The sequence below is a fragment of the Knufia obscura genome (assembly GCF_036327395.1).
Source record: "Knufia obscura strain CCFEE 5817 isolate CBS 148926 chromosome Unknown scaffold_20, whole genome shotgun sequence".
Taxonomy (NCBI): domain Eukaryota; kingdom Fungi; phylum Ascomycota; class Eurotiomycetes; order Chaetothyriales; family Trichomeriaceae; genus Knufia; species Knufia obscura.
The window spans coordinates 249952-275506 of NW_027042706.1; the positions used below are offsets into that span (position 1 = coordinate 249952).

At 51.4% G+C, this 25555-nt stretch overlaps 9 protein-coding genes across 9 annotated transcripts; 4 read left to right on the forward strand and 5 right to left on the reverse strand.

Annotated features, from left to right (window-relative positions):
- Positions 1 to 87: 87 nt before the first annotated feature.
- Positions 88 to 1050, forward strand: PMZ80_010791 (uncharacterized protein; the record flags this gene model as incomplete). Its single annotated transcript, XM_064879179.1, has 1 exon — positions 88 to 1050. One exon carries the CDS (start codon positions 88 to 90, stop codon positions 1048 to 1050), a length of 963 nt encoding a protein of 320 aa, XP_064725132.1.
- Positions 1051 to 1574: 524 nt separating this feature from the next.
- PMZ80_010792 (uncharacterized protein) lies at positions 1575 to 2512 on the reverse strand (the record flags this gene model as incomplete). The annotated part of the gene is made up of 2 exons (XM_064879180.1): positions 1575 to 2048; positions 2096 to 2512. The coding sequence occupies 2 exons, from the start codon at positions 2510 to 2512 to the stop codon at positions 1575 to 1577; spliced, it is 891 nt and encodes a 296-aa protein (XP_064725133.1).
- Positions 2513 to 3159: 647 nt separating this feature from the next.
- On the forward strand, positions 3160 to 4395 carry BTS1 (geranylgeranyl pyrophosphate synthetase; the record flags this gene model as incomplete). Its single annotated transcript, XM_064879181.1, has 1 exon — positions 3160 to 4395. One exon carries the CDS (start codon positions 3160 to 3162, stop codon positions 4393 to 4395), a length of 1236 nt encoding a protein of 411 aa, XP_064725134.1.
- Positions 4396 to 5232: 837 nt separating this feature from the next.
- PMZ80_010794 (uncharacterized protein) lies at positions 5233 to 8815 on the reverse strand (the record flags this gene model as incomplete). The annotated part of the gene is made up of 8 exons (XM_064879182.1): positions 5233 to 5399; positions 5450 to 5726; positions 5772 to 6634; positions 6682 to 6791; positions 6837 to 6963; positions 7285 to 7400; positions 7593 to 7642; positions 7688 to 8815. The coding sequence occupies 8 exons, from the start codon at positions 8813 to 8815 to the stop codon at positions 5233 to 5235; spliced, it is 2838 nt and encodes a 945-aa protein (XP_064725135.1).
- A 2482-nt stretch (positions 8816 to 11297) lies between these two features.
- Positions 11298 to 12839, forward strand: PMZ80_010795 (uncharacterized protein; the record flags this gene model as incomplete). Its single annotated transcript, XM_064879183.1, has 1 exon — positions 11298 to 12839. The coding sequence occupies one exon, from the start codon at positions 11298 to 11300 to the stop codon at positions 12837 to 12839; it is 1542 nt and encodes a 513-aa protein (XP_064725136.1).
- A 393-nt stretch (positions 12840 to 13232) lies between these two features.
- PMZ80_010796 (uncharacterized protein) lies at positions 13233 to 14181 on the reverse strand (the record flags this gene model as incomplete). The annotated part of the gene is made up of 3 exons (XM_064879184.1): positions 13233 to 13539; positions 13611 to 13845; positions 13893 to 14181. The coding sequence occupies 3 exons, from the start codon at positions 14179 to 14181 to the stop codon at positions 13233 to 13235; spliced, it is 831 nt and encodes a 276-aa protein (XP_064725137.1).
- A 3208-nt stretch (positions 14182 to 17389) lies between these two features.
- PMZ80_010797 (uncharacterized protein) lies at positions 17390 to 18129 on the forward strand (the record flags this gene model as incomplete). The annotated part of the gene is made up of 2 exons (XM_064879185.1): positions 17390 to 17647; positions 17692 to 18129. The coding sequence occupies 2 exons, from the start codon at positions 17390 to 17392 to the stop codon at positions 18127 to 18129; spliced, it is 696 nt and encodes a 231-aa protein (XP_064725138.1).
- A 387-nt stretch (positions 18130 to 18516) lies between these two features.
- On the reverse strand, positions 18517 to 19023 carry PMZ80_010798 (uncharacterized protein; the record flags this gene model as incomplete). Its single annotated transcript, XM_064879186.1, has 2 exons — positions 18517 to 18753; positions 18814 to 19023. 2 exons carry the CDS (start codon positions 19021 to 19023, stop codon positions 18517 to 18519), a joined length of 447 nt encoding a protein of 148 aa, XP_064725139.1.
- Positions 19024 to 23272: 4249 nt separating this feature from the next.
- PMZ80_010799 (uncharacterized protein) lies at positions 23273 to 24208 on the reverse strand (the record flags this gene model as incomplete). The annotated part of the gene is made up of 2 exons (XM_064879187.1): positions 23273 to 24096; positions 24145 to 24208. The coding sequence occupies 2 exons, from the start codon at positions 24206 to 24208 to the stop codon at positions 23273 to 23275; spliced, it is 888 nt and encodes a 295-aa protein (XP_064725140.1).
- Between the last annotated feature and the right edge of the window lie 1347 nt (positions 24209 to 25555).

Genomic DNA, 25555 nt, shown 5'->3' on the forward strand with positions numbered 1-25555 from the left:
ATTCATGGATATATCTTGAACTTCGTGACGATGGTAGGAAGAAATAGTCCACGGTGAACTACTGACAATCGACAAGAGCACCACACTATGTCTTCAGGTCAGGAACCCCAAAGGCAATCCCAAAGCGTAGCCAATGCCTCATTGAACAACCCGCAGACATCATCTACTATGCAGCAACAGTCACCACCCCCAAACCCAAGCTCAGCACCCTCCCCACTGACCAAAGCAGACAAAGACACAATGCCCGCCAGCAAAGTTCGATACATCGACACAGCAGCAGCCTACGATCTCTGGTCCACAGTCTACGACACAGATGGGAACTTCCTCCAAGCCCTCGACACAATCGAGATGCAGACACTTCTTCCTCGTGCGATTTCTATGCTATCACCTCAACCACAGTCACAGCACCAGCCTGCAGACGAAGCCGCGCACGCACAACCGGTAGGACTCAAGGCAGTCGACCTGGGCTGCGGGACAGGCCGCAACACACTCCAGCTCCTGTCTCACGAGACCATCACCGACATCGTCGGCCTCGAGCTCAGTGCAAAGATGTTGGATATTGCACAGCAACGATGTACAGATGCGCTCTTACAACGGGCGTCCACCACGAATCCAAACCCAACACTCTCCTTCCACCAATTCAACATGCTAACGGACACCCTCCCACCTACCGCACACAACGTAGATCTGGTTATATCAACCCTCGTACTCGAACACATCCCCCTACAACCATTCTTCGCGACAGCAACAAGCATGCTCCGACCCGGCGGTCTCCTGCTATTAACGAACATGCACTCCGACATGGGACGCATATCACAAGCAGGCTTTGTAGATCCAAAGACGGGCGAAAAGATTAGGCCGACGAGCTATGCACATACTGTGGGTGATACGATGGCGGCGGCGGAGAAGGCGGGGTTGGAGCTTGTAGGTGATGTCAAGGAGGTGGGTGTGACGGAGGAGTTGGCGGATGTGTTGGGAGAGAGGGCGAAAAAGTGGATCGGCATCAAGGTGTGGTTCGGTGGGATATGGAGGAGGGGAAGTCAGCAGTGAAAGGTGGAAGTGTTGGAGGGTTGGAGGAGAGGACGAGTAGAGTTGAGGAAAAACAGTTGCCGTGGTCGTGCGTGTGTCGAACATATTTCAACCATTCATGCCAGGCAGGTTGAGCTCTTCGTTTCCTGCGTGCACATCGGTGCATCTATCTAAAGTTACAGTTGATTCCTTCAAGAAACCGCGCCTCTCGTTGTACATGGTATCTTCCTAGACTCCTGCTCCTCGCCAGAACGATTGCATATAAGCTCGCATTGTCAATTGAAGCCAACATCATCTCTTCCTCGACGGCCATGCTATGTCAGTGTCCCATTTCCAGTCTCACCAGTCTTTCGGCCAGTGCTCCAAATTGCCCTGGCTTCCGTAGCCCAATCTCTTTCGGTGTCGTCGAGCACTCTGGCATAACCTCACCTCGTGGATGGGGTATGCACCAAACCCCAATAAACTCCGGCTGAACTCAGACCTCAAACAATTTCACTTGACATGCTGTACACTTTCTTGCTCATTCCTCTCCTGTCTTGCCCTCCTCAACTCCCCACCCCAAACGGCCCACCACCCTCCTTCAGATCCTCCACCAAATCCTGCACATTATTCAAATACTTACTCAACATATTCTGCTTCTCCTCCTGACTTCTCGTCTTGCCATCACCCTCCTCTTCCACCGCGTGCGTCGTGATTGTCTCCCTCCTTCTGTGATCCGCAAATGCCGCTCGGAGTTCCCTTCCTCGTCCCCCCAGTATCGCGGTGTTCGTCGCGCTGGTTGTGACTTTTGGCGGTGCGACTTCAGGCATGAGGTAGAAGTAGAGGAATTCGACGAGCTTCATTTTTACTTCTCGGCTTGTCGTGCGTGATTTGGAGAGGGAGGTTATGACGAGGAGGCCATCGAGAGTTTCGAATGTCCGGGTGTTGAGTGGTTGGTCGAGGAGGGAGGTTACGAGGGCGAGGAGGGTTGAGGATTGGATTGCGGGGCAGTTTTGGGGGTCGAGGAGGTCGAGGAAGAGCTGAGAAGATTAGTATGGAGACGCAAGGGAGTCGAAGGTGTGCTCACATTCATGTAGATCTCTCTTGCGAACAGCTCTCGACTCGGTGGGTGGAGAAGCAAAACACCCTGGATGAGTTCGAGTGTTTGTATGACGAGAAGATCATTCGTCCCGTTGCTCTCCTTCCCCAGTAATCTTTCCAGACACGATATCAGTCGCATACACACATTCCACTGAAAGGACTGCTGCAGCTTGAAAAACTCTCTGTAGGCTGGATCGGCGTGGAGATCTGTCAGCTTCTTAGGCGATGACGGTGGTGGTGTTGAGCCCAGCGCGAGCATGGAGTGTCGCTTATTGGCTGGGTTGGTAGTTTTTGACATGCATATCTGTGCTAGGAGTCCTTCGACTTGTCTGAGACCTTTGCGGATTTTCTGTGGTGAGGCGGAGGAGAGGTAGTCGAAGCTGTGTGAGAGAAGCGTTTCCATTGTGGCGGTGAGGATGGTGAGTGTGGGGAGTATCGCGGTGGTAGACTACGATGCTACTACTGCTATCGTTGGATGTAAGAATGGTGTACAGATGTGAAGCTCGTCGTCGGATGGTCGCAAATCGATACAAATCAGGCATGCAAAGACCTTCCTATCTCGGCCAGAGTCAATAGTGCTTTCCGTTGCTAGGACACTTCGGCTGCTTTCCGCAGCGATCTCCGTCTCGGGCATCTTTTACTCCGGAAGCACAGAATCATGACGCAACAACTGCCTATCCGGTGGCTCTTTGGGCAAGAATTCGAGGCATGTGATGATGTCGAATAGGTAGAAGTCAATGAATCAATAATAGCTTGTCGAATTACTCGGAGTAATAGATCACCATCATCTGCTTGTCGCACCAATGACTTTGTCTCTTCCTGTACGACACGAAGTTCCTCGAAGGCAGGACGGTGAAGCTACTAGGCAGACTCCCACGACAAACTCATCCTCCAGAGCCGTCTACATTGTTGCGCTTCTGAGGCACTCAACGCCATACTGTCCCTCATTCCAAGCGCATACTCGTTAGCTACGTTGGTTTGTACCGCCTATAGCTGAACTGTCACTCGAGCGCAACAAGTCCGACCTCCCCCAGATTACCCATCCTCATCATGTCTCCATCGATGACTACACTAGAAAATCCAGCTTCGCCCAACGCCATACCGGCCAGATCTTCCTCAACAGGACATACCAATGGTATTCACCACCAGTCTTCGAAGTCAGTGTTAGTACCACTTCCGGAGGAGATATGGATATCCAATCAGCCCATCGTTTCGCCGTCGAGTACCTCTGGCGCTTTCCCGGTTGATGCCATCTCAACACCCTACACGAACGGCGTATCGAAGCGAAGGCACAGCAAACGTCCGTCGATACCCGAGAGCAGCACGAACGGCCGTCAGCAGTCGATCGAGTGGACAGATGAGAAGGAGAAGATTATACTTGGACCATACGATTACCTTTTCGCACATCCTGGCAAAGATATTAGGTCGGCGCTCATAAAAGCATTTGATGCCTTCCTACGTGTGCCAGAACCATCACTTGCGGTCATCACAAAAGTGATAGGCATGCTACATACCTCCTCCCTCCTCATTGACGATGTACAAGACGATTCAATACTGCGGCGGGGAATACCAGTCGCGCACCACATTTTCGGCACAGCGCAGACGATCAATAGCGCAAATCATGTCTACTTCCTTGCCATGGCAGAGCTGATACATCTCGAGCACAAAGACGAGGCGACACACATTTTCATATCTGAGCTGCTGAATTTGCACCGAGGACAAGGAATGGATCTTTACTGGCGCGATACCCTCACCTGCCCGACCGAAGACGATTACCTCCAGATGGTGCAGAACAAGACAGGAGGATTATTCAGGCTGGCCGTGAAGTTGATGCAGGCTGAGTCTCCGGAACGCGGACACATCGATTGCGAGCCGCTGGTGAACTTGATGGGCTTGGTTTTTCAGATATGCGACGACTACCTCAACCTCAGCAGCAGTATCTACACACAAAACAAAGGACTTTGCGAAGATCTGACGGAGGGAAAGTTCAGCTTCCCAGTCATACATAGCATACGTGCCAACCCAGGAAATCTTCAGCTGATCAATATCCTGAAGCAGAAGACGAAAGACGAGGAGGTGAAGAGATACGCAGTCAAATACATGGAGAGTACAGGGTCGTTTGAATATACGAAGAAAGTGGTACGGGAGCTGAGAGGTAAAGCGCATAAGTTGATCGATGAGTTGGATGGAGGAAGTGGCAGGGCGACGGCGTTGAGAGCTATTTTGGACATGATGGATATCGAAAGGCCGAGTCAAGAGCATATCGCTCAGCATACGAAGGAATGATTTGGGGATTGGATGATTGCTCAAGCAGATGCGGACACCTTCGCATAAAGGCTGATGATGTTGGCTCGAATGTGTTGTGATCGCTAGGACATGGTCCTGGGGGTTTGGGTCTGGATTGCGACGGCTCCGCTACTGAGTTGGGATAAGTCTCGTGGTGGCAGGACCTGGAGGCTGGGAGAGTCAGTGTTGATTGGCAACATGGGTCGAGACAAGAGCCTGTCGGAGCATCTGACGTGAGAAGTAATGGTCAAGAATGTGGAATTGGCCTATATGTAATGCTAATCTCGATGAGGTGATGATATGATACCAGATTTGACCAGATCGAAGGCTCCAAGCAGAACAAGAAGCTATCGCAAGTCGTGTAAAGACTACTGGTAGCCGACAGATGAATCTCACGACCGAGTCCGGTGGGTGACGAATTAATCTTGGGACCCGGAAAGAGAACAAGATCTCCGTTTTCCTTGTTGCGTCTTTTGTGACTCGCATTCATTCGTCCCGCCAGCAATGTCCACAGCTGGCCACCAAGCTTGCTCAACACAGCGTTTGTCTGATTTGTTTGTCCTCAGATCGACCCGTCCCTATCCTGTGGGCCGTGCTTCTCTATGCGGAGAGTCCTCCACTCCCGAGCGCGAGCCTCGAGTTCTTGGCCTTGAATCATTGCGCAGCACCTGACTTGGTGGTAAGGAGGAGGATTTATCCATAGCCCTTTGATGCCCAGTGGGCTGATCGAGAATTTTGCCAATCGCGACGGGTGCTCAACAGACATATTCGTTGACAAGCGTATGAACGAAAGCGTGACAAGTCGTTGGATGGTCAGGTTCGCAGATCGTCATACGCTCAAAATGCATCAACAACCTTCATCCTTATCCCCATCGAGTCCTCCCTAGGGAACGTCACGAAATAGTCCCGATCGGTCCGAATATCTCGCTCAATGGTAGTGTCATACACTTCGAAGTCAAATTTCGTGACAACGTGTGCCAGGGTTAAGTATAGCTCCGTCCATGCTGTCACTGTCAGTATATGCCGTTGCGAAACAATATCGGCCTTGACCTACCCAGATTCATCCCAATACACGACCGTGTGCCACGGCCAAAAGCGACAAGGTATTTATCAAGTTTTAACCCATCCTGCGAGGCTTCGATCCACCGTTCAGGCCGGTACTCGAGTGGCGAGGGAAAATTGTCCGGATCGTAATGGGTATGGTAATTCGCCATGCTTACTGGTGTGCCGGGCGGTATGACCCAGTCCTTGTATTGTACTGGTTCATGCGAGATGCGAGGGAGGCGACCCACCACGCCGGTAAGTCGTAGGCCTTCTTTGATGCATGCGGTCTGTTGGAGTCAGTAGTATCCCTTGAATTAACTGGAATAGCATACCAAGTAAGGTAATGTCTCCAACTGCCCAAGCGCAAAGAAACCATCCGCTTCAGGACGAAGCCCACCAAGCTCATTCCTCAATTTCCGCAGGATGGCCCTGTCATACATTATGTAGAACGTCACAACACTCAAACATCTCGCCGTCGTCTCACTACCCGCCGCAAGCACAACACTTCCCTCTCCCTCCAGTCTTGTCAGTGTCTTTTCACTAGCAGGAACATCACTATCGAGTATCGCCTGGAAGATCGTGCCGTCCACTCTTTCTCCTTTCTCATTGATCTCAATAGTCCGACTGATGTCCTTCCGCATACCCCTCATCCAGGTCATAAGGTTACTCATTTCCGGATTGATCCGGTTCAGGACCGCCTCCGGCAATGCGACCATTAGGGGGAACAACGCTTGTAAGTAAGGGAACTGCTTGAGATACGGCTGACCCTTGAGCGGTTCGACCATGGCATTGTGCCACGCCACGTTGAAGTCGGATCGGGAGAGGTGAGACGGGTTGCTCCCGAATGCGAAGCTGCTGACGATATCCATTGTTAGTGCCATGTAGGCGCAGTCCATTCTTACCACCTCGCCATTGGCTTGACATTCTCGAAGGCGCGAGAACAGACGAGAAAGGCGGTCTTTGATAGCGGGTTCGTGATGTCTGATATTCTGTCGGCTGAAGAACGGGTTCAGAGATGCGCGGCGGATACGGTGGTGTGTGTGGCCGACGGTGGATACTGCTGTTTCAGGGGGCCCAGAATATCCCGCTACTCGGTCCCATTTGTCGCGGCCTTTGTTGCCGGAGATGTAGAGCTCGTCGTAGAAGGATGAGTCTCGAATGTGGAGCTCGTCTGGCCCGGTGCGAACGATGGGACCTAATGGTCAGCGGTGTGGTTGAGGTCGTGCAGGATGTATTCCCTACCGTATTCGTCATGTAACTCCTGGATATGCCAGATCATGCGTCCACCCTTAATAGCATCGTAGTAGAACTCATCCCACCCTGTTATCGCGGCCAATCTCGGACCTGGGAATCTAGATAATGTCAGCATATACTCGTTTCACCACAGTTGTGCTCACTTTGCCAAAGGATGAAAGTATAGGCGGTAGAGTGTAAGACCTATGTTATAGATCACTAAGGAGGTGAGCAGATAGATCAAAATGGAGATTGCTTTCTCGATCATGGCGAAAGACCAGACGTTGACCCCTGCGCATTAGTATACCGCCGCTGACTAGTCGACGAGTATAGTAGCAGAAGAGCACAGAGGGTCTGCACTGGTTGCGAAGTATGTGGTAGTCAAGTCGCGACGCTTGAGGACGGAGAGCGCACTGAGCAGAGGAAGACTCAACGATAGAGCTCTTGGTGCAGTCTCGTCGCAATGCATTCCATTTATGAGCGCCATCTTCATTCATCCTACATAGTAGTGTAGACTGTTGGCATACTAGAGGAGTGAAGTCGGTTCACGGCCAAAACCAAACCGAAGAAGCTCGTCATAGATGGGCACTAGCGCCGCTCGCCAAGCCGTACAGCTGCCAGCCATAACAATCTGTCTGCAGACATGCTGAGAACCTCGTGCGATCTGCCCGATAAAGACCCGCAACAGCTTAGGGTTGGTTGCGGTGTCTGAATAGTTCGGCATGAAGCTTCTTGGTTAGCACTATTTCGCACCCACCGACCTTGTCAAAGCCATGCCGAATGTCAAAATGCTGTTGCCATAGATGTTGTTCACCAGATCTGCTGCCCAAAAAGTCCTGGTGTCCTCTTCCATCAACCTGCTTCCGCTCTTCACCCTCGTCCCTCGCCTAGTCCACCCCTGAGGTAGTCAAGCTCCATACCTCATCTGCACCGGCCGATCAAAACAGCTTTGAGTATACAGCACAGCACCCTGTCCATACCCATGTCTCATAGATCCGCTGTTGCATCGAGCTACAGGTTCCGCTCCTTGCGTTGCCTGCTCAACCTTCGCACCTGGCAATCCGCTCCCCAAAGGCTCGACCTCAATCTTAGCGATAGTATGGGTCTTCGTCCCTCCGTTTCCAGGTGAGGTAGAGTGGTCGATCGTAAGACTTGTGATTTTACGGTTTGACGAGAGTTCAAGGTCGCCATGGGGGTTTTGGCGGAGGATGGAGACGGAGGTGAGACTGTAGGGGATGGTGCAGGTGCAGATGTGGTTATGATTGTCATGGTCGTGGTCGTGGTCGTGGTTATTTTCGTTGTCGATACCGGCGTCGGTAGCTGCATCGGATTGTTCTGCTTCTTCTTCTTCTTCTTCTTCATCTTCGTTGTCGTTGATTGCATCGGCGTCGACTTCAGCTTGGTCTTCGTCGGCGACGTCCTCTTGATCGTAAGCTCCTTCATCCGCAGTAGGGTCAATGGTCCCTTCTGAGGTGGCTAGTGGGTAGTCGCCTTCATTTGCATCGTCGTTGACTTCGTCTTCTCCATCGGTGCAATCGGCGTCATGGATGGCATTGGTGTTGGCATCGTCATCTTCGGCGTCATCGACACCGTCCATGGCGTTGTTGGTATTGGAGTCGTCAACACTGTTCATGAAGGGCGTCGCAGTGGGTGGGGGCGGGGGAGTCCCACGGTTCTGATTCGGGGCCCGTGTCCTAGGCATGTTGATAGCCTGCTGCACTCTGAGTTCCTCGCAAGCTTTCAATCTGAAATGATATATCATGGGATCGATCATCTTCTCGGACAAAGACTGTCTGACTCGAGAGTCCATGGATTCGAGAATCCGGGACGCCTGCTCACCGGAAGTGCTCCTGACCATTACCAGGGCGCGACTGGTGATCCACGTGTTATCTTCTTTGGTAAATTCTACATGATTTGCGCTGTCCATCTCGTAGTTGCCACTATGTTCTCTATCCTCGGCGGCTGCGTTTGTGATGTTCGACATGCGGCTATGCTTGTTGTCTCTGCCAGTGACACTTTGAGTACCAGGGTCAGGGCTCGGTTGACATTCGCCGTTCGAGGAGATGCTCGTTGTGGCCAATGTGCCGGTCACCATCTCGAAATCGTCTTGTTCTTCGATGAGTGTATGAGATAGCCGATCCATCGATGAAGGAATTGCTATGCTGCTTATGGAGAGGCGTGTTAGATCGAGGGCGAAGAGAGTGCCGAAAAGACATTGATATACTTGTTTCTGCTAGCATCGACTGTGACACAAGGCAGACTTTCGGTGGTTGAGGAGGATCGATGAAGTTCTTGTTTCGCAAATTTGCCGGCGAACTGCAGCTGCCGTGTCACAGTATGTGTGCAGTGCAAGTGTTTCTCACTCTTTTCCCTCATTCCGAGCTGCCACCCCTTTCACGCCTTTGAGCATTTCGAAGCATGCAGTGCCCGCTTGGTCTGCGATTGTGCACATCTCGCTGCGCCTGCTCTAGCATATCGATGGTCATGAGAATGACGTCCGCCTCAATTCTCCTTATTGCTCCCAATCTGTTTTCTTCTGATTCCGGTTGCATGCTCTATGAAGATGCGTGAGAATGGCTAGTTAGACGAGGACCCGAGTTTGACGTTCTTGTTGTGGATGAAGGCAGAGCGTGGCCTGCGGCGAGAGACGGACAGTGCTGGTGCGGGATTGGTAGGTCACATGGTGCCGGCTGAGTTCAGTATCGTTTCAAAAGCGGTGAACGGTGGTCGTTCGCTGGGGACTTCACTGGGATTAGAGCTTGATGCGCCTATGCTCCGTTAGCAACATGTCAGTAACCTTTCGATTCTCATGAGAACTGGGGCATCTGGCTGATCACATAATGTGCTCGAGAGCGGGGCACTCGGTACCATTTGGGAGGCAACATGATACAGAAAAACGTGCAAGGCAGACGCGGGCAAATTGATCGTGAGCAGCATCATGTTCCGACCGGTCAGGTAATGAGAAACGGTCAAGAAGGAATGTGGCCGAAGATTGAATCGACAAGGCAGATCGATGGCTGCGTACAGTATCTGCAGGTGGCTGTCCAGATGATGTTTGTATGTCCATGCTGTTGATGCTGTGAAGCATATGGAAGTAACACAAGTGGTACCCGTTGCCCGATTACACAAGTCCGCCTAACAGGTGAACAGCTGGGGCGGATAGGAGTTAGCGAACTGCCGCAGAGGCATCCGAGAGCGCACGCATTTGCTGGTGTTTCTGCTTTCCACATGTAAATCACGAGTTCGCCATCATGATCCGTCATTTTCTTGAGTAGTACCGAGGGTGGCGGATATCGTGATGGGTAAGCTGGAGCATCCCAGACAGTGGCCCGGAACAAACGTTCAAGGAAGCGGGGCGTCGGCAGTGGCCATATCGTATTCTCCGTTCATGTCTTACCTGTCCATCTTCCCAAATGGGCTCGAGGAGGCAAGAGTTAGACCGAGGGTTTGTAGTGGCTTGCAAAGCTGCTTCTGATAAGACTTCTGGTGCTCGCGACAGAGACTGAATTGTGAGAATAAGCTCGGTTCCAGCAGAACTAAGAAGTTTGACCCCAGAGTTCGTCACCACTAGCGTGCTTGGCGAACTCGTACCGTTCTTGCGGTGACAGCTCAACAACGTTTCTGTGAGGAGCCACTCCTGCTCGAATCGTTCTGTCCATCCTCGACAGCACCGAAAAGGACACGGGTGCGAGTCGTCTCGACAACAGCACTCTAAACTTCGTCCGTGTCGCTTATCGCTTCTGCGGGCCCTTTCATACGGGCATCGTCCGAGCTGCATCCTGCAATGATAAGTCCGAGCGTAACATGACGACAGCCACGTTTACTCCTACCACGATGTACTCCTCCTCGCTTCGATGGAAATGACTACCGATTCGTACTTTGACGATAAGTTCACGGCCAAATCGTCAAGAGCCATCGAAGAGCCTCCATCATTTGACTTCCTACCACTGCAAGCCTTCAGCCATGTTGCATGAGATGCTTTCGGAGCAGGATAGAAACAGCATAGCGCCATGAAAAGATGTGGAATAATGATGAAAAGATTATGATGCCACAAATCGTCAACCATGTGAGTTATGCATTTACACACGAACTTCGGACGAAACAAGGCGTGGCTTGAGTCCAGACCTCGCAAGAACATGCTTTCAACTTCGCCAAGTCATCCTTCGACCACGTTCGATGCTTGGCGTGGCTTAACTTTCTGATGGCTACAAGCTCCAGATCGCTATCGAAGTGGCCATTGAGTTGATGGGAGAGAACTCTATTCAGGCTCGCCTCGGTTCACCCCGGATTGCAGCTCCTCATTCGCCATCTGGTTGATCCAAAGCTCTCTTTCGGGCTCACGCTAGGCTGGGCGACCATGTGCAGTCCAGAACCATGGAGATCGAACTTTGACCCCGCTAACAAAAGCAAACACCAGTCTCGAGGTCGCCAAGAAAGTTTGTCGAAAGACAAACCGTCCGACATGGCTGGATCTGGGGTATCGGGAGTCTGGGGTGAAAGGCCTGAGCGTATATGAAGCTTGAGCCTTTGCCATCATCTTGTTACTCTTCAAGCCGCATCCTCATCCTCACCAACAAGGTGCGAAACTCATCAGCCCTCTTCATTCACTTCCATCCACAACCATCATGGCACAGTACGAGGAAAAAGTCCTTGATGTTGATCAGCTCGAGAGAGTTGTCTCCGATGAATCCGAGGCTGCCAACAATGCTGCCATTGCAGAGTTCTCCCCAGAGGAGCAGAAGAAAATTCTCAAAAAGATCGATTGGCGACTTGTCCCGACACTTGGATTCATGTACTGTGTATCATTGATGGACAGAACAAATACTGGCATTGCTGTCGTCGCAGGCATGGGTGTCGACCTGGAGCTCAAGGGAGATCGGTACAGCATTATCGTCCTGATCTTCTTCATCACATACGTCGCTCTTCAACCACCGGCCACAGTTGTTCTCCGAAAGATCGGTCCCAGACTATTCCTCCCACTCATTGTCGTCCTATGGGGTTTGGCTATGATTGCCTTCGGTTTCGTTAAGACATGGGTTGACCTCATTCCGCTCCGACTCGTTCTCGGTGTTTTCGAGGCTGGTTTCTTTCCTGGATGTGCATACCTGCTCAGTTGCTGGTACCCACGATATGAATTGCAGAAGAGGAACGCTGTCTTCTACCTCATTGGTAGCATGTCTTCAGCTTTCTCCGGTATCCTTGCCTACGGTTTCTCTCAGCTTGCTGGTCACGGTGTTGGTGCTCCATGGATGGGCTACCACTACGGCCCAACAAAGCTAAACCCAACAGCACCCAAATACTTCGGTCCTGGTCTGTCTGGCTGGCGATGGATCTTCATCCTTCAGGGTCTCATCACTGTTATTGTCGGCCTGATCGGATGGTACTTCATCGTGGACTTCCCAGAACTCGCCGCTAAAAAGGGAATGATGGGCAAGAAATTCTTGACCGAGAAGGAAGCTGCCTTTGTCGTTGCTCGAATCGAGAAGGATCGACACGATGCTATCCCAGAGGAGTTCAACATCAGCAAGTACATGGTGAACGCTCTCGACCTGAAGGTCTGGGCTTTCGCAACACTCTTCATGTACACCACTACAATGACTTACGCAATCGCCTATTTCCTGCCAATCATTCTCAAGGATGGTATGGGTTTCAGCACCGCAGCATCACAATGCCTGATCGCACCACCCTACATCTTCGCCGCCATTGTCATGTATGCATTTGCCTGGGCTGGTGACAAGTACCATATTCGATCACCCTTTGTCATTGCCAACGGAATTCTGGCTCTCATTGGCCTGCCAATGCTTGGTTTCTCGACCAATGTTGGTGTGCGATACTTCGGTGTCTTCCTTGCTACAGCTGCTGCCAACGCCAATGTTCCATGTGTCCTGACGTGGCAAGCAAATAACATTCGAGGACAATGGAAACGAGCTCTATGCTCTGCTACCTTGGTCGGTTTTGGCGGTATCGGTGGTATCATCGGCTCCACTGTCTTCAGAGAGCAGGATAAGCCAGGATATGTTCCAGGAATCATTGCTTGCATTGTTGCTGCTGCGTTGATTGTCATCACCTCGCTGGCGCTGGACTTCAAGTTCATGCGTGCTAATAAGAGAGCTGCTGGTGGTGGAAAGGTTATTGAGGGTCTTGCGGGATTCAGATATACTCTGTAAATCATCGATAGAATTGGCAAGCAGTCTTGTCATGAACGAGAATACGTTTCAAAGTCTGCTCCGTCGTACTAATCACATTCGCTTTGTTTGCCTGCTATGGCGCATTGAGGCTCATGCACTCTCGAGTTTATTCGTTCGTGTTGTACGCCAGTCTGCGCGTCGCAAATGGCACAGACTCCGTTCTTCGATCGCGCGTCTCTCAAATAGTATGATGGGAGTTAATGACTCGAAAAGCAGATATTCATTTCACTCAAATGCTGTATGATCAATTTCTCAAAACGCTGTCATCACCGCTCGCTTAAACGACTCAATCATGTCCATCATAACATCATAACCGCCGTACTCGACATCTCTCCGCCCTACCAACTTCTTGTTCTGCCCTCCCTAGTTTGCTCACCTCAGACTCTTCGGCAACCAAGCAGCCTCTCTCCCCGCCGCCTGACTTCTCATCGCCACAATTGCATTCTTCAACACATTCGGACTCAGACTTGCAGCCATAACACCAGCAACAAATGCAACAATGAATATGATCATCACCTGTTCCAGCGTAAATCCATCCGAGTGGACCAACCCGTTCTTCGGCGCGAGAGGTCCGACCATCTTCTTGATTGGTGTGACGTTGTGGGTTTTGCCTGCGTCGAGACCACGTTTCATGCCGGGTAAACCGTCCATTGAGAAGGCATTTTTATGTGCCCAGTAGCTGCGATTCGTCTCATTAGCATCGCACGATCAGTGGTCGGGCATTGAAGCACAGAGAGGGATGTTACTTACTGATCCATTCCCTCCTTCTCGTCACCGGCGAGATATTTCCTCTCCTTCTTCTCAAAGTAGTCGTTGAGAATGGGTCTGTAGTCCTTGAAGTCGTAGTATGGTACGGAGAAACCGCATGATGATCCGACTTGGTGTACATCCACGATGATGATGGACCGTGTATGAGTCATCAGATCGATGTTGTTCTTAGCGACGAAATTCGAGAAGTCCTTCGTGCCATTCTCGAGGACGCGGCCTATCATCATTAGCACATCCTCGAGGCTTATGATGGACCGCACTCACCCTTCCCCCACAATCTCACGATCTTCGGAGGACCTTCGAAAGCATTAAACATGATGCATATTCTTCCGTTCCCTGGCTCATGAATGTGACTGATCGTCTCGTTCCCGCTTCCAGTCAAGTCGTGATACCAGAATGTCCGCTCATCGACAATGCCGAAGGACTTGCCGCCTTTTGGGCTGACGTTGATGTGACCTGTGTTGCTGAGGGGTGCTGTTGCGACGTACAAGAGGTGTTGCTGGAGGATCCACTTCTGGAGGGAGGTGGGGATGGTTTCGTAGAAGACGCCCATTGTTGTGGTGGTGGTTGAGTCGTGGGAGTATCGAGGAGACGAAAGATATGGTGAGTACTGATCGCGAGCCGTATGTCGAGGCCTGAGGTGACAGCGCCGTGTGCTTCGTCGATGGGCGCAAGCGGCCCACTGGCTTACTGATTTGGTGGCACAAAGGCTTCAGTGTAGCAGAAGAAGCGGTCTCGTTGTTGCTGGGTGTGAGTTGTGCACTTGAGTTAGTTGAGCAAGGACCCGTTCGATGCAAAGCCGCGCACTCGTGAATTCAGAAGTGAATGAGCTATCGTAAAGTGTTCTTGAGGATGAGTAGGGTGAACGATCGATGCTGGAGTCTGCTATCTCTTGGCCGAGGCTTGTTGGCGAATAAGAATGCGAATAAGATTTCGGCCGATCTCGGCCACGGACTTGTGAGCTCGAAGGATTCAGGCATCTACCAGGAAAGGAAATGGGTCGGTGTTGTACGATTGTGCAACGGACATGAAAGACGACTGATGTATTGAGTGTTGAGCCGAATATACATCGTGCCGAAAACCACATGCTAGACAGCGCAACCAGAGATCATATGGACAAGCAGACGTTGGGCAATGCTTTATCATGGAACACCGAAACGGCAACGACGCTGTAAGCAGAACATACTCTTTACCAATCAGAAAATATGGCGGGAAGTCCGATGCAAAGGATAATCGACTCTCTTGCTCACTGTCCCAAATGAACGACGCCGCAGTCCAACATGCCAGAAGTCAGAATCTCGGTATATCCTTCTCTTGTGCAGTAAGATGCAAAACGCCTCTGCCTGGATCCTGGGAAGTAACGAGTCAGGAAGTTGAGCCGGTGGTTTCGCCTCGGAGTCGGTAGCTCTTGATACGAATTGTACTTTCGTCTCGTGTTGGCAGGATATGAAGGTTAGGTAGGTAGTGCCGGCCATCTTGCACGGTAGGATTCGAGTAGGCCTCGCCAGTCAAGGTAGCACGCAGCAGCAGTGTTGAAGGAGGAGGAGGCTAGTATCGGGGGACAGTTGAATCAAAGAGGACTCCTGAGCTAGGTGCTGATGGCGGTACACCCGCGCCCACAAAGAAGCATCATGCGTTTTGTCGCACCAGTTAGAATCGTGGTCTCGAGTATGTAATCGCGTCTGTCAGGTACACAGCATGGCCTTCATGGCTTGCCATCATGCTATCGATGCACCAATACTGGCGAGGTAGAACAATAACATATCTCAGATGCTCACGAGCATGCTTGAAGGGCAGCACCAATACTTCTCAAAGGGATGTACCATCGACTGTCTGAACGTGCTCATTAACCATGGGCAATTGCTCTGAGGGAAGTCAACATGTAGCTGACGTGTGGCATATGTCGAATATTGGAGGCTTTGGCAGGTAGCTCTTTGCTTTGCTGGTTTACGGTTTTAAAAGTCCATGGAATGATGAAAGCACCAAGACGGCTGAGAGAGTACTGAGATGGTAGGTGATGGGTGAACAGAAGAACTTCTTCTTACGTTTCGCGTCGACGATATGCCGGAATATCTTCGGCAGAAGCACCAAGCTTCAGTTTCGTCAGAACTCCCCACGCCTTCCATGACCTCAATCTCAGTGCAGATTGCCAGCGGCCACGATTCGCACCACATGTTTTCGCGAGCTTAGATATATTTGCTACATACAAGATGTCCTCACCTGAAGCACATTGACGGACTCCGCACTACTTACCGCTTTGCCAGCTCCCTCGATCCTGCTCAAACGCGTCAAGCCCATTCAAAGTCGACAGACCCAGAGCCATCCGTGCACTTCATGCTAGACAAGGAAAACATCGACTGCAACATGTAAAGAGTCTGCGGAATCGTGGATAGCGGGAATACAAATTGTCTTCCTCCAAAAACTTTGCATCTCCTGCCTTCATCCCTTCCATTCCAAACTGCTCGACACGCAAAAACCATAAGCACTCGTGCAAGCATGCTTGGGTGTCATGTACGAAACACGACGGGGGTACTAGAGCACAAACTTCGACTCGGACTGTTGCGTGAAGAGCTTCCAACTTCTTCCGTTCCACGCAACGTCTCTCGACTCCTCCAAACAGAAGATTTCGAAATGCATCTCCACCAATTGATCTTGACCAGAAAAGGAACTGGTAAGCTATACCAATGAAGAGCATGGACCCCATCACAAAGGCTGTGAGAGGGGGCAGTACGAATGGCTCCCATGGCGCAGATTGACTTCGAGCAAGGCTGAAACATGTTCGATCCAAGTCGTGCCAACACATCTAATGCCAATGACAGGTTGTGAGTACGTATAGTCCAAGAGCGCTGGACTGTTATTTGTAGCACTTCTGTTCACGATTTCACGAATACCTCTCTGCATGTTCCGCCGTTGCCGACGATGTGCGATAGACGTGCTCTCGAGCTCGACGCGTTCTGCCTTGCGCTCTTGTAAAAGGCCTCCATGGCAGCCAGCCCATCTTGCACATTTTCGCGGAGTCGTCCACTGACCGGCTTCGAACATGTATTGGCGGGATGCTTTCAATAGCCACACACCACTCCTTGACCTTCTCCAGCTCAGTGCGCGTGGATCCGGAGATGAAGAGCTTCGTTTGATGATTGCTCGCGCTAGAGAACGGTCCAGGGCCTCGTCGGTCTGTATTTGTTTCATTATGCAGTCGCTGCCGACGCCGCATTTCTGGGAGTAGTAATCGACACATTGAATCATGCTGGTAGATGCTACGTCACACAACAACAAGCTGCAATCACAGGGCTCGCGCAACGACGAGGAGCAACGGAGACGTGGATGCGACAGCGGCTCGAGAGATGGCACCCCATGCCGTTGGACGCTACGTACATGGAAAGGCAATGAGGTCTCACGTTCGATTGAGGCGATTGCAAGTCATTACTGTTGATGGTCAAGGTATGGCACGATTGAAGCATTCGACTCACCTCGTCATCGCCTTGCAAGGCAGATGATTTCACTTTCACCTGCTTGATCGTGACAAATGTGGAGCCACCTCTCAGAAGTCGTCGCCAGCATTGGCAGTCAACACAATTTTCACTTCAGAAGTCGGTAGGCGCGTCTTGTATTCAAGCAGGACTTCTCCCACTCTCACCGTTCCTTCCTTCCCTTCGTTCAACCCAACACCTACATCTCGAATCGTCCACTCCAAACTCTTCACACCAACCAAAGCACAACCAGAACATCCTCCAATTCAAACCAACATTCAAACACACAAAATGTTGTTCTCTAGCATCACCTTCTTCGTCGTAGCCATTGCCTCCTTGGCTTTGGCCGTCGACACCGACGTTGACCCAGGTCTAGTCGCAAACCTTCGAACGGCCGACACCAACCTCGACAAGATGAACTTGCTTTCAAAAGACTCCGACTGGTTCTTCGACTTCTGCAAATCTGACAACTACAACTTCTCACCAGGTGGCGTCGCTTGGGCCAATGCTGCCACCTTCCCTGCTACAGTCGGTAACGGCATGTCAATGGTAAGCTCCTTATCTCTCAGCTTGACTTCTGCTAACATCTCCAGGCCATCATCAACCTTGGTCCTTGCGCCATGCTCCCACCTCATGTCCACCCTCGAGCCGCAAAATACGCCGTCGCTGTGGCAGGCACAACCCAAACCTTCATGATCTCCGAGAATGGTGCACGAACAGTCGAAGAAACCCTCACCCCAATGGAGATGACCATCTTCCAGGCTGGCTCGATTCACTGGATGATGAACATCGGCTGCGAGAACGCACAACTTGTAACTGCCTTCAACTCTGAAGATCCTGGTACTCAGAACATTGCAAATGCCTTCTTCAGTTTCAACAGCAACGTTACCGAGACGGTTCTTGGAGATGGCGTTGATGTGGACAAGATTGCTGGTCAGATTGCTGCTGTGGGCACTGGCGCTATCGATGGTCCTGAACAGTGCCGAGCTGCGTGTGCTAAGAAGGGCAAGTTCATCAAGAGAAACTACTAGGTCAGGTGCACAATATGTGAAGCAGCCGGAGGGCGAACAAGAGAGAAAGTGCAGATGAGAAGCTGGCTCAAGATTGAGCTTAGATCAAAACACATACAGGAGCTTGATGATAGAGCATGAGAGTGGTCGTCGCATACAATACGCAAAGGCTGCTGAACGTCGAAGCATGGCTCAGAGTTCATGACACGGAGAGATAGTGATCGTTCAACCAAGGACGACACGCGCACAAGATGATGAATACAAAACAGCTAATCAGCTCCAAGCTCATCGTCCTTGTGATCGTAGCTCATTGCCCTGTTTTGCTTCTGTCTCCGCCTTTGGATTCGACCGTCAATTGCATGCCTGCTGACCTATTCTTATGCATCCTGCCCATTAACGAAGATCTGTTCAAACCCTAGCAGTTGTGATCTTGCCCAGAAGATCTTCTATCATCGGTCCTAGGTTATTGGCCTGACACCTGTATGCCTTGAAAACAGTATCTCCTTGAGCTTCCTCGTTCATGTTGTAAGGACGTTCGCTATTGATACCGACCCACCGGTAGGCGCTGCCCTTCTCACCCGTGTCGCAGCCGTCCTTGTCGAAGAGGACACAGAGATTTGCTCTCGGGTTTTGAACGTCGATAAACTGTTAATAAGTCAATATTAGGTGGACGTGACCAGCACAGATAGATCAAGAGTGATGTACCTTGAAGCTGGAGCCTTTGTCACCAGTAGATGGAGTCTGAGGAATCGGCTTGCATCTGTCGAGCTCGACTACTTCGTCATAGCAGGTGCCACCGAAGTCGAGCTCTGTACAGAAGTGGAGCTTCTCGGGACCACCGTCTCTGGGTGCGAGCGCTGCACCGAGAGCGAGGTTGGCAGAAGCGCCGAGGAGGAGGAGAGATTTCAATTGCATGGTTGGATGGGGGGAAAATGCCTTTTTGGTTCGTGATTCTGGTAGACGTCAGTATGCAGCGTGGCACTTGATGGAGGAGGTACTTTCCAATGTATGGAATAAATATGGCTTTGCTTTGTGATGGATGCTTGTCGAAGATGAAGATATGCTGAGCTGGACAAGACGCAGGTATTTATTCCTGAGAGATCAGATGCTATCGTTCGTGCCGCGTCTCCGCAAGCTGCAACCGTGGAATTCATTGCTATGAGTATTTGAACTCTGTTTGTCCCCCGAAACCATTCTGTCGGAAGCTGAAGCATGTTGAACGCGTCAGGGCCTTCCGCCACCATAGCGCTCTTAACAAATGCAGCCATGACTGCTGTTGACCTCTTCCGTTCACTGAGGTCTTTCTGCCAGCTCAAACCAACGTTGTTTGAGCCGCCACGCACCACCCTGTGTCATCCTCCCTTGCATCGTTTGGAGCGGCACTTGTATGACTTTGCGACGGCAGTATCCCACTCCGACCCAAACCAATACGGGTGATCGAACTCTCCGGAGGTGAACGAGTCATCTTTGTTCTTGCAGTCATCACGGGTATACACTTGGCACTGGACGTCTCCTTTCTTCTTGATGCCACTGAACTGCAGAGGTGGAACGTCAGCAACTGCGATAATTTGGACGGGTACGTGACACTCACGTAGATGCTGCTTCCTCGATCGCCTGCGGCCACGAAACCCAGGATGGGTTTGCATTTGCCAAACTCGAGATCTTCGACCTGGCAAGGACTGTCGCAGTCGACCTCATTGCAGAATCGAATTTGGCCTGTGACTGAGCGTTGGGGCCTAGTGCCTTCGACTAGTATGACGGTGGCGACTCCGAAGAGGAGAGACCAGATATTGAAGTTCATGATTGATTGAGGTTGAGGCATCTGGAGGATGTCAGTGCTGGCTGGAGCGCTTCAAGGAGCATGTATGTACCTTGCCGATGTGTTGATTGATAGTACTGATTGTGGTATCACGAAGATTACGAGGTGTGTGTGGGTGATCAGCAATGGGCTATATACCTCATGGCACTCGGCTCACGGCTGTTTGTAGTTACCATACTCACACAAGGAGCTGTAACATATGGCGATAACGTGATCACTGCCTAGGTTCTGAGACAATTGCAAATATCACGGTCCGAGGATTTGCGTCCTTAGTTATCTCATCTGTCCGCACGCGTTTCAGCTCCGGACATGAAGAGACCATCCTCAGCAAGCCAATTTTTAGCATCATGGCGAAGTTCGAGGACTACGGAAGCTGGCGGTGGAACACATGGATTGTGCTAGAACGTCCGAGGATTGTGCTTGTCGTAAGCAGTGTATCGGTTTCAGATTCGAGGTCATAGGAGGCGAGGCAAGAGAATGGATGTTGGCATCGCTGGGGGCCAAAGAAGGCTTGTTACTATGCATTCGTGGAAGAGCAGACAGCAAGGCTGTGGATCCGCATGAGGTATGAGGATTACAGTCATTAGACATTAGCAGAAGATGATCGTCTGAGCTGCGATGAACAGAAATCGAGAGAAGGTGTAGCTCATTCCTCCTGCTCGTCAAACTTGCCAAAGCAGCCATAATGGCTTAGCTCGTCGCGTCGCGTCGCGTCTGTTGGTACTTTCCACTTCAAATCTACCTCGGTTGTTCTTGCCAGCCTTGTTTAGCTGCGCAGCTCGATTATACCGCGACTAGAATTGCTCAACGCCCACGTTGAATGTGCTTAGACCCTTCGGCGTCAAAGCGTCGTGGAGTAGCGATGTGCAAGATCCATGATGATAACACACAAGTCGATTGTCAAAGCGAACCGTCCCCGCCTTGATGCCACCTACCTGCCACACCTTTGCGCCGTTGAACATTACATTTGATGCCGTTGGAGCATTACGAGCTTCACCACGAGACCCCGAGCGCCGTGCGACCTCTTGCGAGCAAAGACAGCAGCCTCCGAGCCCTCCCCTCCTGCTGGAGACCAGCACCACGCCTGGCCGGAAGAACCCTGCGACAAGAGTGGATGCTGAGTATGGAAATTTCAGCTCCAGGCGCGGTGCAGGTCGACACGGTAGAGCGGTCGCGACGAGAGGTATCTGCGAGAGGAATGACCGAGGTTATGATGTTGGATATGCATAGAGGTTCGGCACCTGCATGTCTCGCACAGATTGGTGATTCGAACGACTCGGATGTGAAGACTGGTGCTACGACCGGACGAGCTGGAAGTGCTGAAGTCATGGTCGTACAAGGATAAAGATGTGGAAGGAAGCACTTGCCGAGAGGGCAGCATCCGCTAACATCTGACAGAGGCGTTGGCGATGCAACCGTTGTGTCTCACCATAAATCCTACATTCTTTTCCAACGACACCCAAACAACTTCGACGCAGCTGCGACATTGTTGCTCGCGAACCTCACCTCGAGAATTCACCTAATGCCATTTGTCACACCAGTAAGATGCGCTATGGCGACCCAGCGAAGTGCAAACGTCCAAGACGTCTTACGAGATTTCCGACGCAGTGTGCTTGCCTCCTTCCCGGCGGAGCTTTGCGAGGACATCCAGAATGGGTCGTTCTCATCAGTTAGAGCGAGCACGAGGAGGAAGTATCCAGATCGGTTGCATGAGCTTGAGGCGGGCAATGCAGTTGGAGCCATCCGGTAGACCTCATATTTACATGCGACAGCCGGAACTACAGAGACAATGAAAAACATCACGGTATTCGATCAACAAAGCTTGTGGCGAACTATGGACCAATTTGTAGCGTGCACGGCGAAAGAAAAGGGCAAAGCTTCAGAAACTGGCGCACTTGTTGCAGCGTCTCCTTCCATTCAAGGTATGAAGCAGCTTCCTTATTTGCTCGACCCTGGGCACCATTTTCAGTCACGGCTTCAGCATCATGCGTCCGAATACTGACAAAGCAGAGCAGTCTGCTCCCGCCGACCAATGCCTCACCAGCGTCCGGAACAATTCACGCCAGAAACCTTGAAACCTCACTCGCTGCCAGGTATCTGTAACCGCTGACCAAGCTCTGCGGTGTCTGCCATACTCACCAAAGCCAACAGCCTGGCGCTTGCTCTCGGTCACATCCATGGAACAGCTACCGGACCAGGACGCTCATTGCCATTGCGCGCTACCCGATCCTTAGCGTCAACATGTCTTTGTCTCGCTTGCCTCCTCATCCCCCGAGACCACGAATGCTCGCCTCCAATGTCACAAGATAGCAAGAACATGCTTCGAGTCTCCTGGCAAGGACGACTAGATATGCTTTGTACCGACCAGAGAATCCTGCTTCCTCATCGTCTGCCTCCTACAATTCAGCCAGCATACAGTCTTGCAGCACGATTTGACTGAAGCTGCAACCCCGTCTTGATGTGTTGTCTGAGCCATTGATATGTCGTCCGCGATTGCTGAGGCCCTCCAGATTGAGAACGCTTGTTTGTCGAACAGCCGACCACCACAGGAGCGATGTCGCCAGAGATCATGTCTTTCTGAAGCTTGCCGGCAGATTCCAGATATTAAAGAGGCACCGACTAGCTCTGTTGTCTAATAGCTAGATGATTACACCTCTGTCAGTGGCGTGCAAACCCCGAAGCGCTCACACGTTCCTGCAATTCCGACGCGCAACTCGAGTTACTCTGTTCCTCACCGGACATTGGGAGTCGAATGGCTGGTCAGATGATGCTGGCCGAGACAATCAATGCCGTGGCTCAAGCTGCATTACGTTCGTATGCTTTTCCTGCCATGGACGCCAGGGCCCTGGTTGGCGCAGCTCTGGTCGCGACATTGCTGACGAAAACAAGTGTGTCCGGCGGCATGGCTGAAGTATCGGTGCTGTGGCTAGTCGGAGTGGGACAGAAGCCCTTGCGGCACAAACAGCAAGCTCAGGTAATACGAAACTGCTGACCAAGCTCAGTTCATGCTACATATATGTTGTGTCCTGTCGCAAACGACAGTTTCCGTCCTGCTTGGGCAACCATTGCCGGCGAGATGAGTAACATTCGGCTCGGTCGGACGTGGTGCGATCTGCTCAATATGGTAGCAGCCCATAGCGGTCGTGGCGCATCAACATTCTCCGGCATTGCCGCTTTTGCCTCTACCGTTCACACAACTTTGACAACACCTCTGCACCATATTGCTTCTCAGCTGAATCATACCGAACACTATGCAACCAATGACTCATTATCAATGGGGCAGTATCCAGCAGAGCTCTCGCCTCGGACGCTCAACGAATCTGTACTCCGAGTCATCCAAGACTCTCAGCCTAGTCCACTGGCCGCTTCAATGGCTGTCTTCATCGCTTTCGCCGACACACCTCTGACACCACCTTCTTCGAGTATCAGATTTCCTTGGGTAGTGCAACCTGGCATAGCACAGATGGACTCTCGCAATGCTGATGGCCGTTGATCTTCCTTCAGCAACGCTGCTGTGCTTGCAAGCATTTGCGCAGCCATCGTATTGGCTTTCGTCCTCGGAACACCTGCGGCCACCGCGCCATCCACCAGACCATCTACGAACAGTGCAACCCATGCTGGTGCCGAGCCACACAGGACTGTACCTGCGTCCATCAACAATGCTGGAACATGTACGATGCCGCCAAGCTGTTGCATAATCAAGTCCACCAAGCCGATCTTGGCGGCAGGCGTTTCTGAAGCTGGCACCTCAACAGCTGTTGCGGAGGCACCTGTCGAGACTGCGAGATTCGGTAATGCACGGAAGACCCAGCATCTCTCGTCGTCCGAAGGTACGCCAGCCGGGTAAATGGTCTTGAGTATACTGCTCGTCTGAACACCAGCAAGGACACTGATAAGGATCTTCCCCTTCAACGCATCCGGCATGCCTTTCTCACCTAACACATTCGACATCGAATGTGGCGGACAAGCTAGTATACTAACATCACAGTCTCTGGCAGCATTGGTGTTTCCGCCTTGGTAGACCAGGACCTCGATGGGACTATCTTCGAATGTGTCATGCAATGTGTTGGCGGAGCTCTGTGAGCTGACCGCAGCGCAGATCTTGGAGGGCCTAACCTTGGCTTTCTGCTCATTCATTAAGCCGCGCACGATGGCTGTCCCGAGACTGCCTGCATAAGTTAATCGACGTTCGAAAGCTGTCGTTCTGAGCAACCTACCGCACCCGATGACTGCGATGGATGGCGAAGGCACATTCATGCCGGATGATGCCATAGATGCCATGACCTTTGGTATAGCTCTGGGTCTCACGAGTCTTTGGGCCGCGCCGATTAGCATGCTCTGCTTGGGATGATTGTGCTCGTTCGTGGCTGCAATGGAGATGATATTGTGATAGACTGAGATCAGCTAAGAATTCGTGCTCGGACAGCTTAGATCGGATATGGATCCGATACTCCGAGGTTCGGCAGACAAGATCCACTAATCCTTCGGAACGGGTCCCGAGAACGAGTCAACGGCAATAAACTCGAATGAACGACTTCAATGCCAAACTTGACATCTTCCTACAAGACACGGCGTCCACGCTGGTTCCCAAGTCGTCAAAGTGATCACCTTTGGATCTGCTGGCTAGCACTGGCAGCACATTGTGCTACGGGAGTTGGTGTTCGGCTTCTGGATTGAGGCTAAGGTCTGTATTGCGAGGACAGGAAGGCTAGGCCATCGGCGTTAGATGGCGTACACAGTTGGCCGAAGCTGTACCAGACTCTCATGTCATTTTCGAAGATACACCATCACCGTAGATACATGTCGAGATGAACAAGTCGCTCCTGCGTGCCACTTGAATGCTGGGACCACTCCCGCCAGCGCACCCTGCCTCCAACCCACTGAATTAGTGACAGATCAACTACTTTAACTAACGCCATCCAAGAATGCGATAATTGCGTCGAGAAATGTTGACTAAAAAGGACGAAGCTGTTACTGCCACTAATCCAGCTCAGCGACCATGAGCAAGGCTTATGCGACTACCTTTTACAACCGGATCTATACCTTCGTACGCGTCGCACCCATCGGTACAAGCATTGGCTCGAGTTCACGATTGTGGTTATGTTACGGACTTTGAGGATATGTAAGGACGGGTATGAGCACATGATGAGGACAATCGATATCTTATTGACGAAGAGACACTCTCTCGCGAGAGCACATCAAGCTGCGCTACTGAAATTGCCGGCAGCAGCACTTCCCGCATCATGGCTTCGTCGCAGAGCAGTGACTGCCAGTACTATGAGATGCCTTACGAGTCTGTCCTCCTTCTTACCTTCATCGTTCATCGTTCGAATCCTTCCATTGTCCAAGCCCTCCTCTCTATCAGACGGGCGCACCATGCAATACCATACTCGCCTTGTGTAACACCGACCTCATTATCTTCGCGGCCCACCATGCCTGTTACTGTTCTGGTTTCGATGGCTCAGCCGACTTTGGAGCCGCATCCGAGAGCGATCATCTCCATGATTGATGCGTTGCTGTCGTGGCTGCTGGTTAGGTCGATGACCACGCAGAGTGATGTTTGGCTGCGGGCTAGCAGGTGTTGAGGACATGTTGGAGCAATACGTAACTGAACGAGTAGAGGGGATA